Below are 17,140 nucleotides of genomic sequence, written 5' to 3' on the forward strand. Positions count from 1 at the left end.
CTAATATAGTTACAGTTAAAATACATAATTTTATTTCTATATTCTGATCGTTTCCTTCTTCTATACAGTCTTTATGTAGTCATCATTTTGTTATTGGTGTATTCTTTTTTTTTTTTTTTTTTTTTGTGACAAGATCTTGCTTTGTCTCCCAGGCTGGAGTGCAGTGGTATAATCCTGGCTCACTTCAGCCTTGAACTCCCAGGCTCAAGTGGTCCTCCTGCTTCAGCCCCCCAAGTAGCTGGGACTACAGGAGTGTGCCACCACTCCCAGCTAATTTTTTTTTTTTTCTAGAGATTAGGTTTCACCATGTTGCCCAGGAGGCTGGTCTCAAACTCCTGGGCTCAAGCAATCCTCCTGCCTTGGCCTCCCAAAGTTCTGGGATTACAGATGTGAGCCACTACGCCTGGCCTATTATTGCTGTATTCTAACTTATCCATCTCTTATGGTATGATTTTCAGTTTTTTCAAATTTATGTTTTCATAATTTTATATATCTTGCTACTTTAAATAGCTTCATACAGTTTTCTTTTATCCTGTGATTTTAGCTTCCTGATGATTCTTCTGTATCAGTTATAGCACTGGTGACTTAAAATGGATGTTCTTCCTCTGTCATTCCTCCTACGTTTGTTAGCTGGCATTTTTAACAAAGAGCTTTCTCTTCTCCCCTTTATTTCGGTATCACTACTGACTAATGCACTTGTGTTTTGTTCCATGGGTTGTTTTCCATCACTATCTTTATTCTTCCTGATGCCTATGCTGTCCCAGATTTGGCTGCAGGCGCCTTCAGCCTGTCTCCTGTGTCCTTTCAACTGTCTCTGTTAGTCTTTGAGCATTTCTCACTTTCTGACGGAACAAGAGGATCCAGGCTCATTTTGCCTTCTTTCTGCCTTGGGCCTGGACTTCGCCATTTCTCTTAAGGATCACGTGTTTTTAGCTTAGAAATTAATCAGCTTTCCAAAAGATCTACAAAACAGTAACTTCCCTTTTGAGCAATTTTTTCCTAAAATTAGATTTTTGTTTTTTAAGGGTTATTCCTTTATTCTCTCTATAAGTTCTTTTGAAGTGTGGTGTTAGGGAACCATGCCCGAGTTTGCTTATTAACTCTTCCAATGTTTATCAGATCATATTTTCCCTATGCTATGTCATCTTAAACAATTCCTTGACATTTTCTATTTCTTTGTATTTTCATTGACTATATTGCCATTTCTAGATTAGCTGATTAATGTACAAATTGAATTATTTTGTATTTCCTTGGTAATACAGGCTAATGATGCCAAAGGAGGAAAAACAAATGGACTTGAAAACTGGTCGAATGCGTCGGAAAGCCATTTTTGGAGATGAAGATGAACCTGGAGATAGTGATGATGAAGAAGATGATGAAGTGTCTGAAGATGACGGGTTGGAAAATGGCTCTAGTGATGAGGAAGCAGAAGAGGAGGAAAATGCTGAGATGACTGATCAGTATATGGCTATTAAGGGCGTCAAACGACGGAAACTTGAGGAGTTGGAAGAAGACGGTGAAATGGATTTGCCAGCATTTGCTGACAGTGACGATGACCTTGAGAGGAGCTCAGCAGAAGAAGGGGAAGCGGAGGAAGCTGATGAAAGCAGTGAAGAAGAGGACTGCACTGCAGGAGAGAAGGGCATTTCAGGATCAAAGGCTGCTGGAGAAGGTAGTAAAGCAGGGCTGTCGCCAGCTAATTGCCAGAGTGACCGTGTGAATCTGGAGAAGTCTTTGCTGATGAAGAAAGCAGCTCTCCCCACTTTCGATTCTGGACATTGCACAGCTGAAGAGGTGTTTGCATCTGAAGATGAATCTGAAGAAAGCTCCTCACTCAGTGCAGAGGAAGAAGACTCAGAAAATGAAGAGGCTATTAGAAAAAAGCTTTCAAAGCCTTCTCAAGTGAGCAGTGGTCAGAAACTGGGGCCACGGAACTTAATTGATGAGACCAGTGATATAGAAAATTTACTCAAAGAGGAAGAAGATTACAAGGAAGAAAATAATGATTCCAAAGAAACCTCAGGTAAGCCTAAATGTAGTTGGTTGCTGCTATGAACTTGGCTCTCGAAATGGTACCCAAAGGAATGTCTACATTTAGGGGTCTGTTGATTCTGTGATTTTGTTAACTGTTGAAAAGCTGCATTGTGGATGGATCTCAAGGGAGGGGAGACACATGAACAAGCGTAACTGGAGGTTGGCATTGGTCGTTTCAGGTGCCCTCAAGTGGAAGGAAGACCTTTCCAGAAAGGCAGCTGAGGCCTTTCTGAGGCAGCAGCAAGCAGCTCCAAACCTCCGAAAGCTTATTTATGGGACAGGTAAAGAATTCTGGTTCAGAGCTGGAAATGTTTTAGTTTCTCTGATTATTTAGATGAGGGAATTGGTTGGAGGATTGGGCTGGTATTGTTGACATCCATAATTGCTGTCCATCACATTTCATATTTGACAGATGTCTCTAATCATCAGCTTATGAGGACCACACATTGGTCTTATAAAGTAGACTTATGGGTTTGCTGTAAAACTTGATGCAAATACCATCCATTGCATCATGTTATGTCCCCTATTTAAAAGTCCTTCATGAGAGTTTTTTTTGTAGATTAGTGCCAGAAAAATATTTCTGCCCATAAAAATATTTATTTTTTTCCTTTCTGAGAATGAGAACCCCGTATAACACATATTGTTCTCCCTTTTGCCCTCGTCCTCTGATTTTATGCTTTACTAAACTTACCAATATGTTCTTTCTGGTAGAATTAATGCAAAAATAAATATATAGTGGTGAACTTTACATTGTGCTCCCTGGTTACTGCATGGTGAGATCAAGGCCACATGGTGTGACATTTGGTCTCAGCCCACTGAATTGGAAAGGTTGTTGTATACTGATTTTCATTCAGGTTTTGTCTAGGTACTCTTAGTGATGAGAGGCTCAACACTCTTTAGAGCTCTTCTTTAATAATCTAAAGCTCTGCCTTTAAATGTCCCTTCCCTCCCTTCACCGCTAGTATTCTCACTCCTTCTCGGCCTCTTAGCTACTCCCGTGCAGGAGCACAGGAGCCTCACACATGTAGAGCAATAGCTTCCTGGCTCTCTTCATCTGTGGCTGCCCTGCCCTCTCAATGCCTAACTCTTATGTGGCCATTGCCATACCCACCACAGACAGAGGCCCTCAGTTCCTGAGTTCAAAGACTCATGGCCTAACTGGTTGAAAACAATGAGTCCTCTAGGGCTGTAATTTTTGTTCTCACTTTTCTGCCGTGGTGTGCTCTTTAGTGACAGAAGATAATGAAGAAGAAGATGGTGATACCCGAGAAGAGCTTGGAGGGTTGTTTCGTGTCAACCAGCCTGACAGAGAGTGTAAGCACAAGGCTGACTCTTTGGACTGCTCCAGATTTCTTGTGGAGGCCCCCCATGACTGGGATTTAGAGGAGGTAAGGCTGGGTAGTACATCTGATTTATTAGAGAATTAGAGAATTGTTCTAGAATAAGATTATCTGATGTCAATATTGCTTACCTGTTGTTGGCTTCTTATTTTTACAGGATTACAGGTCATTCTCCCAGATATTGTAGTGGGCGCTTCATGCATCCTAAGCAGTAACATGTTCTGAGTTTAGTTAGACCGTGTACATGGCCCACAGAGGACAGGTTCAGCTTCCAGTGTGGACAGTAGTGTGCATCTTTATTTTGAAACATCACACATAAGTTTTTATACATCAGATGTATTTTGTGTCTTATCACTAGGATATATATAGCATCCCTGAGTTAACATTTATAGTTTCTGCTATTTGTAAGCATAGAGAAATCTGTGATACCTGTATATGTTCTTCCTGCAGCTTACCATTTTGTAGTCACACTGGAATTCATTCAGTACTCAAACTCACCACAGCTTACCCTCCTCTTAGACCTCTTCTCTTTCTCTCTCTCTCTCTCTTTGAGATATGGTCTTGCTCTGCAGCCCAGGCTGGAGTGTAGTGGCGCAAGTGTATGGCTCAATGCAGCCATGACCTCCTGGGCTCAAGGGATCCTCCCACCTCAGCCTCCAGAGTAGCTGGGACTATAGGCATGAGCCACCAGGCCTGCCTAATTTTTGCATTTTTTGTAGAGATAATGTTTCACAATGTTGAGCTAGTTTCGAACTCTGGGTTCGAGTGATCTTCCTGCCTTGGAGCCTCCCAGAGTGCTGGGATTACAGGAGTGAGCCATCGCGCCAGCCCCTTTCTCTATATTCTCTTCTGGAATGTTCTGATCTTCCAAAGGCTGCCTTCTTTTTGTCAATTCAGTTTGGCTTAGATGTCACTTCTCACAGAGGCCCAATTGCTATCATACTGCCTATTGTAATTCGCCAGATAGCATTTAATACACTTTATGAGATTTTATTTAACCATTTTTTAATGGTGAAATTTAATACAGATATAGAAAACCACGTAAAAACAATTGTTTAGCCTAATGGGTTGCCAGAAGGTGAATATCCCTGTACTCAGCACTCAGGCTGGGAAATCAAGCTTTGCTGCTCAATTGCGACACCAGCCACAGTCCCCTTCCTCCCTGTAGAAGGAGGTGTAGTCCAGCCTCTTAAGGTGATGCTTTCCTTTTCTTCCTGGTTTCCTCCTTCACGCTTCACAAGCATCACAGTTTACTTTTACTTGATCTGCACTACTGTTTTCAGTCTATCTTTTAACATTTTTAGTCAACAATCTTTCCTTCCCATTTCTTTTTTTGGTTACATTTTATTTAATAAACCAAGTCTTTGGTCTGTAGAGTTTCTTGTATTCTGGATTTTGTGGATTGCTTTGCATCCCTCTGGAGTTGCCCAGGCCCTCCTGTATTTCCTGTGAATGGGTATGGAGCAATACCAGTAGAACTTCTGTGATGAGAGGAATGTATATCTGAGCTGTGGGTGTGGCTACTTGTGGCTACTGAGCTCTTTAAATGTGGCTAATGAGACTGGAGAACTAAATTTTAAATTTTATTTAATCTTAATTAAGATTAATTTAAATAGCCACGTATTTCTAGTTACCCTGTAGACAAAACATCTAGCAGTTGGATGGGATTTAAATTTGATTTTTATTTTTCGGTGAAACTGCTTCCCAGGTGATGGTGTTTTCTCATTAGGAGGCGCATAAAGACTGGTTGTATCCTTTTGATGCTGTTAGATGTTATCAGTTGTTGGTGCTCAATGCCTAGAACCATACCAATTTCTTAAGAATGTAGAGTGGTGATGTTCCATTCAATCATTTCTCTTTATGTATTAGCTGTAATACTTCTTTAAAGAGAAACTTTTCCTCTTTTACTATTCGGTTATCCACTTCCATATATATAGGGTAAATGCTTGATTTTTTTTTTCTTTTTTTTTTTTTTTTTTTTTTTGAGACGGACTTTTGCTCTGTTGCCCAGGCTGGAGTGCAGTGGCACGATCTCGGCTCACTGCAAGCTCTGCCTCCCGGGTTCATGCCATTCTCCTGCCTCAGCCTCCCGAGTAGCTGGTATTACAGGCACCCGCCACTATGCCCGGCTAATTTTTTTGTAGTTTTAGTAGAGATGGGGTTTCACCATGTTGGTCAGGCTGGTCTCGAACTCCTGACCTCCTGATCCACCTGCCTCAGCCTCCCAAAGTGCTGGGATTACAGGTGTGAGCCACTGCACCCGGCCCATGCTTGATTTTTTAATCAGTTTTTGGAGTGATTCTCCAAAGGATACTTGTTTGTAAGTTTCACTGTGATGTCATGGATATAAATGTAGCTGATGTGCCTTGTGCTCCTGCACCTGTTATCCCTTATTGAAGCTCCTCTTTATCCCACCTGTGGCCTGTAAGAGTCTGTGCACACCAGCTCCTGAGTCCTTATGTTACAATCATAGTCATTCTTTATCAATTCTTGCTCTATGATATGAGAGAGCACTTGGAATCACCCATAAGAAATCCTGATTTCTTTTAGTGGGAAATGGTATTTCAACATGACAGCCTAGGCATAGGAATGCTTACTGCCATGAGTTGATCATTACTTCTAGGCCTTCTCAGTGACCCGAACCAGGAGAGCTCATATAGATATTTCCAGTTCATATACAGGACTACATCTTATTCATTCTTCCACTGGAGAATTATTCCTTGGTTGAATCAGCAGATGATGAAATTAGAGAATCGCATAATTACTCATTTGCTTTATCCCATATTACACACAAAATAGTGTCAGAATAATATGACTACTGAAAACAGTTAAAGATTTTTTTCCCTTATATACTGTCTCATTTCTGTTTTCAAAAGTGACTATGCCATTTTACTTATCCACTGGCACTGTATGTGGGTTCCAGTTTCACCAGTTCTTCACCAGCACTTGCTATTATCTGTCTTTTTGATTATAGCCATCCTAGAGGGGGTGAAGTTGTATCTCATTGTAGTATTGACTTGCATTCCCTGATAGATAATGATGTTGAACATCTTTTCATGTGCTTATTGGCTATTTGTACATATTCTTCATGTTGTTTGCCCATTTCAAAAATTGGATTACTTAGTTGTATGTGTTGTTTATATATTCTGGATATAAGTCCCTTATCGGATACATAATTTGCAAATATCTTCTCCCATTTTATAGGAATTAAGTTTTCAAACAGACAGGTTTAGATTAACAAGTAGCAAGACCAACTTTGTAAACTACTGTCTCATTGCATCGCCTTAGAAACCTTAATAAAATTGAAAATCAGTTAAATTAGTAATTATCTGTTTGTTTACTTATGAGGTCAGTAGACTAGTAGTATTTAATACTTTCCCTGTCTGCTGCTTAATGTGTTTTATCTCTGTGGTTATACTGTCTCCATGAAAGGTAAAGTTATTTCCTGGGCTCATTTGGAATGAGAATATCCATGAAAGTGGGAAATATTTAAAGGCAAGTTGTCACCTACTGCCATTTCTTAGAGTTGTTTTGCTGAGTAATTGGAACACCTCACCTAAGTGCTGACTTTTCTGTGTAAGGTTATGAACAGTATCAGAGATTGCTTCGTGACTGGAAAGTGGGAAGATGATAAAGATGCAGCCAAGGTCTTAGCAGAAGATGGTAAGTAAAGAGCTGGGTTCTTCAGGAAGACTGGCTTCTCTAAACTTTATCTTCTTCAGTATCTTAGACAATAGTCAAATTGAAAATAATAGTCACTTGTCAAATGCTTTGGGGAATTCAGACAGGAGTAATGAACCACGTAATATTCTGGGTTTTCCTTTTATGATGATCTTATTTTCTCAGTTGGCTGATTTACTACATATGGACTTTAAAAGTGAGAAACTTTCCATAAATTTTAATCGTGTGTTTGTTGAAAATAGATTTTGTGTGATGTGAAAAATATATACAAATAACCTTTATATTTTTTTCATAGTAAAGGTAGTATGCATTGTGAAAAATTTCGAATGAAAAGTACATAACATACCAGAATTCTACCAACCCATAAAAAAACCTTTGTTAGCTTCTTCAACTATTTCCTTCTAGTCATTTAAAAATCATGTGTTTAAACCTTTTTAGTTGTACTTTATATAATTTTCGGCAGGAGGATTGCTTAAGTGATGTACTTTATATAAATTTTGTCATTAAATTTTTTCAAATATTTAATTTTTATTATTTAAAATTAAATAAAAAATATTTTATTTAAAATAAATAAAATATTTATTATTATACTATTATTGAAGTCACAATTTTTTCAATATCTAAGTAGTTTTGTACTTTGTTCATTTTATAAAGAACTCCACACTGAACAACTTTGAAATAATTCTTGGCTCACACTTTTTAATTTCATAAGATAGATTCATAAGTGTTAGAATTGAGTCATTTTTATGGATTGCAACTGCCACATGGTTTTTTGGAAGGTCATTATTTTTGTTTTGTCTTGAGACAGGATGTCGCTCTGTTACCCAGACTGGAGTGCTATGGTGTGGTCATGGCCCACTGCAGCCTCACCCTCGCAGACCGAAGCCTCCCGAGTAGCTAGGACCACAGGCTTGCATCACTACACCTGGCTAATTTTAAAATTTTTTTGTACAGACAGTCTTTTTATGTTGCCCAGGCTGGTCTCAAACTCCTAGGCTTAAGAGATCCTCCTGCCTCAGCCTCTTGAGTAGCTTGAACCACAAATTTATACCACCATGCCTGGCTAATTCTTAAATATTTTGTACAGATGGGGGGGCTTGCCATGTTGCCTAGGCTGGCCTTGAATTCCTGGGCTTAAGCAATCCTCCCGCCTTAGCTTTCTAAAGTGCTGGGATTACAGGCATGAGCCACTGTGCCTAGTCTGTAGTATGTGAATGTATTCTTTATATATATATAATTTTTTTTTCTGGGTTTTCTAGTTAATATCATTGATCTCTGTTGGTTCATTTATTATTACTATAATTTAGTACTCTATGTGGCTTTATCACGTTACTAAGACACCAGTTATTAAAACCGTGTCTCAACAGTTTCTTTCCCTTTTTGTTCTGCTGGGGGGCTTCTTTTAGGATTCTCCTGACTATTCTCACTTGCTTATTGTTTTTTCCATAGGAACTTAAGAATCGTCTTTTCTGTTTTCAAAAGAAAGTGTGGTGGGTTTCTTTTTTAATCACTTTAGTGAGGTATAATTGATGGTAAACTATAGTGTTTAAAGTACACAATTTGATAAGCTTTGATATGTGAATATACCATCACCGCAATCAAAATAATGAACACATTTCTCACCCCCACAGTTTTCTTACGCCACTTTGTAACCCTCCATCCTGTCCTCTTCCATCGCCAGGTACATTCAGCTGCCTTGTGTCACTATTCAGTAGGTTGTGCCCTTTAGAATTTAATCGAAATGGGATCCTACAATATGTACTGTTTTCTGTCTAACTTCTTTTACTCAGCATGATTATTTCAAGATTCATCCATGCTGTTGCATCTTCATTTCTTTTTGTTGGCTAGTGGGTAGTCCATTGTATGATGTATAGCAATTTATTTATCTGTTAACCTGTTGATAAACAATTATTTCCAGGTTTTGGCTAGTGAGTAAAGCTGCTATGAAAATTTTTGTAGAAGTCTTTATGTGAACCACCGCTTTTATTTCTTTTGGGTAAATAAGTAGTTCAGAATGGACTAAATGGGTCATATGATAGGTACACATTTAATTTTTTAAGAAATTACCCAACTGTTTTCCAAAGTGTTTATACCATTTTCCATTGCCACCATAACTTTATGCGACTTCCGGTTGCTTCACTCTACATCTTTCGCAGTACCTGGTAGTATCAGTCTTTTTAAATTGTAGGCCTTCTTTTAGGCATAGAGTGGTATCTTGTAGTTTTAGCGACTAATGGTATCGAGCATTTTTTCATGTGCTTATTTGCCGTCTGTGTCTTCTTTGATGAAATATCTGTCCAAATCTTTTGCACATTGTTTTAATTTGGTTGAATTCTAAGAAATTTTGTGTATTTTTGATACAAATTCTGTATCACATGTTATCCAATTATTTTTGCCTGGCGTGTGCCTTGTCTTTTCTATTTTTAATAGTGTTTTTCACAGAGCAAAGTATTTAGTTTTGGTGTAGGTCAATTTATCAAAAAAAAATTTTTTTTTGGGGGGATGGAGTCTTGCTCTGTCTCCCAGAGTGCGATGCGATCTCGGCTCACTGCAACCTCTGCCCCCTGGTTCAAGCCATTCTCCTGCCTCAGCCTCCCGCGTAACTGGGATTACAGGTGCCCGCCACCATGCCTGCCTAATTTTTGTGTTTTTAGTAGAGATGGGGTTTCGCCATGTTGGTCAGGCTGGTCTTGAACTCCTGACCTCAGGTGATCCACCCGCCTCAGCCTCCCAAAGTGCTGGAATTACAGGCATGAGCCACTGTGCCCTGCCCAAAATTTTCTCTTATGGACTCTGCTTTTGATAGTGCATGTAAGAAATCTTTGCCTCACCCAGCGTCACAAATTGTCTCATATATTCTATAAGTCTTACAGTTTCAAGTTTTACATTTAGGTCTATAATTCTTTTTGAGTTAATTTTTTATAGGGTGTTGGGTATGGATTTAGGTTCCTTTTGACATATTGATATGTACTTTTCCCTGCACCATCTGCTGAAAATCTATTTTTTTCCCCATTGAATTGCCCTGTATTGGTTGGCCATATATGGGTGAATATTTCTGGGCTCTCTGTTTTGTTCCATTGATACATTTGTTTATTTTTGTACCAATACCAACACTGTCTCTGTTACTTACAGCTTTATAATTAGTCTTGGAATTAAGTAGTTTTTAAGTTTAGGTAGTTTTTCAAACTTTATTCTTCTTTTCAAAGTTGTTTTTGTTAATCTAGGTTCTTTGCATTTTCATGTAAATTTTAAGATGAGCATGTCAATTGCTATGAAAAAGCCCACTGCAATTTTGATTGGGATTTCATGGAGCTTGTAAACAATTTGGGAAAATTGCCATCTTAACCACATTGAGTTTTCTGATCTATGAACATAGTAACTCTCCATTTATCTTTTTCTTTAATTTCTCTCAGCAAGGTTTTCAGGATACAGGTCTTATACAACTCTCAACAATTTATTTTCATATCAAGTCGTATTTATGTATGGCTAATATACAAGAAATGCAGTTGATTTTTTTTTTTTATTGATCTTGTATCCTGCAATCTTGCTAAATTACTTGTTAGTTCTTTTTTTGAGACAGAGTCTTGCTCTGTCACCCAGGCTGGAGTGCAGTGGTTTGATCTCAGCTCACCGCAGCCTCTGCCTTCCAGGTTCAAGCAATTCTCATGCCCCAGCCTCGCAAGTAGCTGAGATTACAGGCAGCCACTATCACGCCCGGCTAGTTTTTTTATTTTTAGTAGAGATGGGGTTTCACCAGGTTGGCCAGGCTAGCCGCAAACTCCTGACCTCAAGTGTGTGTTTGGAGGGGAGGGGTAAACTTTGACTAAACAGTATTCATGGTTTTCTAAGTAAATACTTCTTACTATCCCAAGGATTCTGTTTCTTTTATGCTGCTTTTTCTCCTGTTCTGCACAATAAAGCCTGGGCTTCCAATTCTGCTTTGACCTTTCACCTTGGTCCAATTTCATATGGTTCCCCCAGTTTCTGTGCAGGATGGTTCTGGGAGCCAAGCAGGAAACTCTTTATCTACAGAAAGGCTGAGATAGATCCCGGTGGTTTTACTTTCTTTCTTTCCTATCTGGATGACTTAATTTTTCTTGCCTTACTGCCCTGGTTTAAACTTCCAGGACAGTGTGGATTAGAAGTCAAAGTAAACATCCTTGCTTTGTCCTGATTTTGCTTATTTTCCAAGTGAACTTAAGAATCACCTTTTCTGGCCAGGTGCAGTGGCTCACGCCTATAATCCTAGCACTTTGGGAGGCTGAGGCGGGCGGATCACGAGGTCAGGAGTTTGAGACCAGCCTGGCCAACATGGTGAAACCCCGTCTCTACTAAAAATAAAAAAATTAGCCGAGCGTGGTGGCACACGCCCGTAATCCTAGCTACTCAGGAGGCTGAGACAGGAGAATTGCTTGAACCCGGAAGGCAGAGGTTGCAGTAAGCTGAGATCACGCCACTGTACTCCAGCCTGGGCGACAGCGCGAGACTCCATCTCAGGAAAAAAAAAAAAAAAAAAAAAAAATCACCTTTTCTTTTTCCAAAAGAAAAGTTTGTGGTGTGTTTTTTCCTAATTAAACTTTTAAGTTTGAGGTAATTGTAGATTGACATGCACATGTAAGAACAAATACAGAGAAAAAAAAAAGAACGAATACAGAGAGATCTCCTGTATCTTGTACTATAGCAGTATCTGTGTATATATGTACTATGTATACTATGTGTACTGTAATACAAGGTCACAGCCTGGATGCCAACATTGATACAATCTGCTGATCCTATGTAGATTTCTCCAGTTTCATTTATGTGTGTGTGTGTGTGTGTTTTACGTGTATGTGTCTATACTTCTGTGCTCTTTTATCACATGTGTAGGTTTGTGTGTCTACCAACAGTTAAGATATGGAGCAGTTCCGTCACAAGGATTGCTTGTATTGCTGTTTTATAAACATACCCACGCCCCTGCTGTTCCCCAGCCCCCAGTTCCTTCCCTTGTGAACCATAATGTGTTTTCTGTTTCTACAATTTTGTCATCTTTAAGAATGTTAAATAAACAGAATCATACAGTCTATAACCTTTTGTGAGGGGCTTTTTTTCCTCAGCATAATTTCCTGGAGATCCATTCAAGTTGGTGCATGTACCATAGGTCATTCCTTTTTATTGCTGAGTAGTGCTCGATTGTATGGATGTACCGGTTTGTTTAACCATTCATCCAAGATCGAGCTGGGTTGTTTTCAGTTTGTTTTGTTTTGTTTTGTTTTCAGACAGGGTCTTGCTCTGATGCCCAGTCTGGGGTGCAGTGGTGTGATATTGGCTCACTGCAGCCTCGACCTCCTAGGCTCAAGTGATCTTCCCACATCAGTACCCCCAAGGAACTGGGACTACAGGCATGCACCACTGTGCCTGGCTAATATTTTTTTATTTGTTTGTTTGTTTGTTTTGTAGAGACAGGATCTTGCTGTGTTGCTTAGGCTGGTCTTGAACTCCTGGCCTGTTTTCAATTTTTGACTATTAGAATTGAGCTACTATGAACACTTGTATACAAGTTTTTGTGTAAATATGCACTTCCCATTTTTCTGGGAAATAAATGCCCAATAATGCAATTGCTGGGTCATATGGTAATTACACAGTTTCATAGGAGACTGCCAGAGTAGTTGGGCCATTTGTTGTTTCTACTAGCAATTATGTGAGTGATCCAATTTCTTTACATCCTTGCCAATGTGTGGTGTTCTCACTGTTGTTTATTCTAGCTATTCTAATAGGCATATGATATTTCATTGTGGTTTTAAGATATACTTCCCCAGTGGCTAATAATGGTGAGCATTTTTTCATGTGTTTATTTGCATTTTTATATCTTCTATACAGATAAAAATGTCTGGGGATGTCTTTTTTTTGCACTTTTAAAAATTGGGTTGGGTTGGGTACTGTGAGTTCATTATATGTTTAACTGCATCGTCGGATGTGTGATTTGCAGATACTTTCTCCTAGTCTGTAGTTTTCATTTTCTTAATGGGGCCTTTCACAGAGCAAACGTTTTTAGTTTTTATTTTTTATTATTATTATTATTTTTTTGAGACAGAGTCTTGCTCTCTTGCGCAGGCTGGAGTGCAGTGGCGCGATCTCCACTCACTGCAAGCTCCGCCCCCCGGGTTCACACCATTCTCCTGCCTCAGCCTCCCGAGTAGCTGGGACTACAGGCGCCCACCACCACACCCGGCTAATTTTTTTGTATTTTTAGTAGAGACAGGGTTTCACAGTGTTCACCAGGATGGTCTCCATCTCCTGACCTCGTGATCCACCCGCCTCAGCCTCCCGAAGTGTTGGGATTACAGGCGTGAGCCACTGTGTTGGGCCAAAAGTTTTTATTTTTGATGAAATCCAATTTACCAGTTTTTTATAGTATTTTTTGTTTTCTCTTTACACCCAGGATCTATTTTGATTTTTTCATTTTATGAGATATGAGGCTTAGCTCAAGGTTTATATATTCGCCTGCAGTTGTATAATTTTTCTAGCACCATTTATTTTATTGAATTGCTTTTGACTTTTGTAAAAAATTAGTTGAGCATCTTTCTGTGAATCTGTTTCTGGGTTCTCTTGTGTTCCATTGACTTCACATGTCAATCCCTTGGCCAGTACCACCCTTGCTGTCTACGTTCCTGTAGCTTTATAGTGAGTGTTAATGTTGAGTAGAGTGACTCCTCTTACTTTATTCTTGTTTTTCAAGATTGGTTAAGCTATCCCAAGGCTTGTGACTTTCCCTATAAATTTTAGAATAAACTTGTTTGTGTCTACAACAACTTAGCTGGGATTTTGATAGGGATTGCATTAAACCTATAGATCAGTTTGGGGGGATAATCTTTTTCTATTTTGAATATTAAAATAGATGAACACAGTATATTTATTTATTTTAGTTTTTATCTCTTTCCTCAGTATTATGATTTTCGGCATACCAGTTGGGAATATGTTTTGATAAGTTTAGACCTAAGTATTTGATTTTGATTGATTTTCTTTTGTTTCTCTTTTGTCCTACTAAACTCACTTATTAGTTGTAGGAGGGTTTTGTTTTGTTTTGTCTTTGTAGATTGCCTGGGATTGTCTACACAGACAGTTGTGTAGAAAACATAGAGACAGTGTTATTTCTTTCTTTTCAACCTGTATGGCTTTTCCTTCTTTTTTTTTTTTAATTAAATTTTTTGGGGGTAGAGATGGGGTCTCACTATGTTGCTTAGGCTGGTCTCAAACTCCTGAACTCCAGTGATCTGCCTGCCTCAGCCTCCCAGAGTGCTGGGATTTATAGGCGTGAGTGACCATGCCTGGCCTTCTTTCTGTTTTAAAATTTTCTGCCTTAATTCAGTGACTGGACTTTTAGTACAATGTGGAGTAAGAGTGCTGAGAGTGGACTTCCTATGTTGTTCCCAATCTTGTCACTGTTATTTATTTACTATCATGATTGGATGTTGAATTTTGTCTAATGCCTTTTGGTGTCAGTTGATATGATCATCTGGATATGGGTTTCATTCTTTACTCTTTTGATATAGATTACACTGATCCTTTTATTTTTTGAGACACGATCTTCCTCTGTCACCCAGGCTGGAGTGCAGTGGTGCGATCATGGCTCACCACAGCATCGACCTCCTATGCTCCAGTGATCCTCCTGCCTCCACCTGCCATGTAGCTAGGACTACAAGTGTGTGCTATCATGCCTGGCTAATTTTTTTTTTTTTTTTTTTTGTAGAGCCAGGTCTTACTGTGTTGCCCAGGCTGGTCTTGGCTTCAAGGGAACTCTTGGCTCCAAGGGATCCTCCCACTTCAGCCTCCTAAGCATTAGGTTTACAGGCAGGAGCCACTGCACCTGGCCTGATTCATTTTTTGAATATTGAAGCAGACTTGCATACCTGGAATAACTCTCACTTGATCATGAATGAAAATGAAAATACAACATATGGAAATGTGTGTGTTTTTTTGTTTTGTTTTTTCTTTTCATGTCAGATGGTTAACGTGCTAATGTTGTAACAAGGGTCAAGGGTGGCATATCCCACATACATGCATGAATACCCAGTCATCACACTTATGAACTATGAAAAGATCACCATATGAAAATTTTTATACAAATCTTTTTATGTGTTCTTGGATTCCATTTGATAGTACTTTGTTGAGGACTTTTTGCATTCATGAGAGATACTGGTCTGTGGGTTTTTTTTGTTTTGTTTTGTTTTTTCTTTTTGTGGGGGTACTGTCTTCATCTGGTTTTGGTATTGGGATAATACTAGCCTCATAAAATGAGTTGCAAAGTGTTCCCTATTCTGTTTTCTGGAAGAGTTTGCATAGAATTGGGATGAGTTCTTTAAATATTTGGTGTAATTCTCCAGTGAAACCATCTGGGCCTGGAGATTTCTTGTTCCAGAAGCTCTTAATTACAAATTTTATTTCTTTAATGGTTATAGGACGATTCAGATTATCTATTTCATCTTGCCTGAATTTTGGTAGTTTATGATTTTCAAGGTGTTTCAAGTCCTGTTAGGAAAGTGGAAGTTGCACTGAGTGCCTTCTTGAAGAGACCAGCTTGGGTAGTCTGAGGGTGATGTTTAGAGTATTTGCTTAATACTCTTTAACGGCTGTGGGACCCTTTTTGATAACCCCTGTTTTATTCGTGATGTTGTTGGTTTGTGTCTTCTCTGTTTTTATCTTTGTCGTAAAATTTATTAATTTTGTTGATTCTATTCAAATGACCAGCTTTTTGTTTCATTGATTTTCTCTGTTTTTCTGTTTTCAGTGTTATTGATTTCTGCCCTTTATTTATTATTATTATTATTTTTTGAGACTGAGTTTCACTCTTGTTGCCCAGCTGGAGTGCAATGGCACGTTCTTGGCTCCCCGCAACCTCCACTTCCGGGTTCAAGTGATTCTCCTGCCTCAGCTTCCCAAGTAGCTGGGATTACAGGCACGCACCTCCACGCACAGCTAATTTTTTGTATTTTTAGTAGAGACAGGGTTTCTCCGTGTTGGTCAGGCTGTTCTCAAGCTCCCAACCTCAGTTGATCCACCTGCCTTGGCCTCCCAAAGTGCTGGGAATACAGGCGTGAGCCACTGCGCCCGGCCAATTTCTGCCCCTTATTGTTTCTATTCTTCTGTTTGTTTGGGGTTTATTTTGTTCTTTTTGAAATTTCTTAGGTTATTGGTTTATCTTTTCTCATTTCTAATATGAGCATTTAGTGTTTAAATTTCCTTCTCAGTACTGCTGAGCTGTACCCCACAAATGTTCATGTGTTGTATTTTCATTCATATTTCCTTTGGGACTTCTTTTTGGCCCATGCATTATTTATAAATATGTTGTTTTAATTATCAAGTATTTAGAGAGTTTCCCGATTTTCTACTATAGATTTCTAGCTTGATTACATTATGTTCTGAGAACATATTCTTACGATTTGAATTATTTTAGATTTGCTGTGATTTCTTTTATTGCCCCAAATGTACTTCATCTTGATAGATTTCTATTGGCTTTAAAAATGTGTGTATTTTGCTGTTGGAGAGTAGGGTGTTATACGGATGTCAGATTTTGCTGGTTGACTGTTCAGATCTTTTGTAAATCCTTGCTCCTTTTCTGCCTAGTTTCACTCTGTCACTTACGCTAGAGTGCGGTGGCACGAACGTGACTCACTGCAGCCTTGACCTCCTAGGCTCAAGCAGTTCTCCTGGCTTAACCTCCTGAGTAGCTGGTACTATAGGTGCGTGCCGCCACACCTGGCTAAATTTAAAATTTTTTGGAGAGACGAAGCCTTGCTATGTTGCCCAGGCTCGAACTCTTGGCCTCAAGCTATCCTTTGTCTTTGCCTCCCAGAGTGCTGGGATTACAGGCATGAGCCACTGTGCCCGGCCTCTGCCTAGTTTTAACAGTTGCTGAGAGGAAGATGTTGAAGTAGATGTCTTCTTGGTGGGTTAATCCTTTTGTCATTAAGCAGTTGTTATGGTCACTTCCTTTTCACCCCATTGGTGAAGGAGGGGTCCCTGCCCTTAAGTGTAGGAGATGGCTGAACACGACACCTGGCGTGGATGGATGAGACTGACAGCAGTGTTTTAGTCACATATACCCACAG

General features: G+C 39.3%; 1 protein-coding gene and 1 non-coding gene across 5 annotated transcripts in view; one reads left to right on the top strand and one right to left on the bottom strand.

The window, feature by feature from the left end:
• The window catches only part of BMS1 (BMS1 ribosome biogenesis factor), a 48,253-nt gene that overhangs the window by 12,426 nt on the left and 18,687 nt on the right, over positions 1-17,140 (top strand). For all 4 annotated transcript variants that reach the window (XM_063727211.1, NM_001134198.1, XM_054521807.2 and 1 more), the window contains 4 exon segments: positions 1,263-2,023; positions 2,214-2,315; positions 3,265-3,422; positions 6,956-7,037. In XM_063727211.1, the coding sequence (XP_063583281.1) occupies positions 1,263-2,023; positions 2,214-2,315; positions 3,265-3,422; positions 6,956-7,037 (1,103 nt within the window).
• LOC129048532 (small nucleolar RNA U13) lies at positions 15,030-15,133 on the bottom strand. The gene has a single exon (XR_008510910.1). It is a non-coding gene; the product is annotated as a small nucleolar RNA U13 (small nucleolar RNA).

Source organism: Pongo abelii, chromosome 8, assembly GCF_028885655.2.
Source record: "Pongo abelii isolate AG06213 chromosome 8, NHGRI_mPonAbe1-v2.0_pri, whole genome shotgun sequence".
Taxonomy (NCBI): domain Eukaryota; kingdom Metazoa; phylum Chordata; class Mammalia; order Primates; family Hominidae; genus Pongo; species Pongo abelii.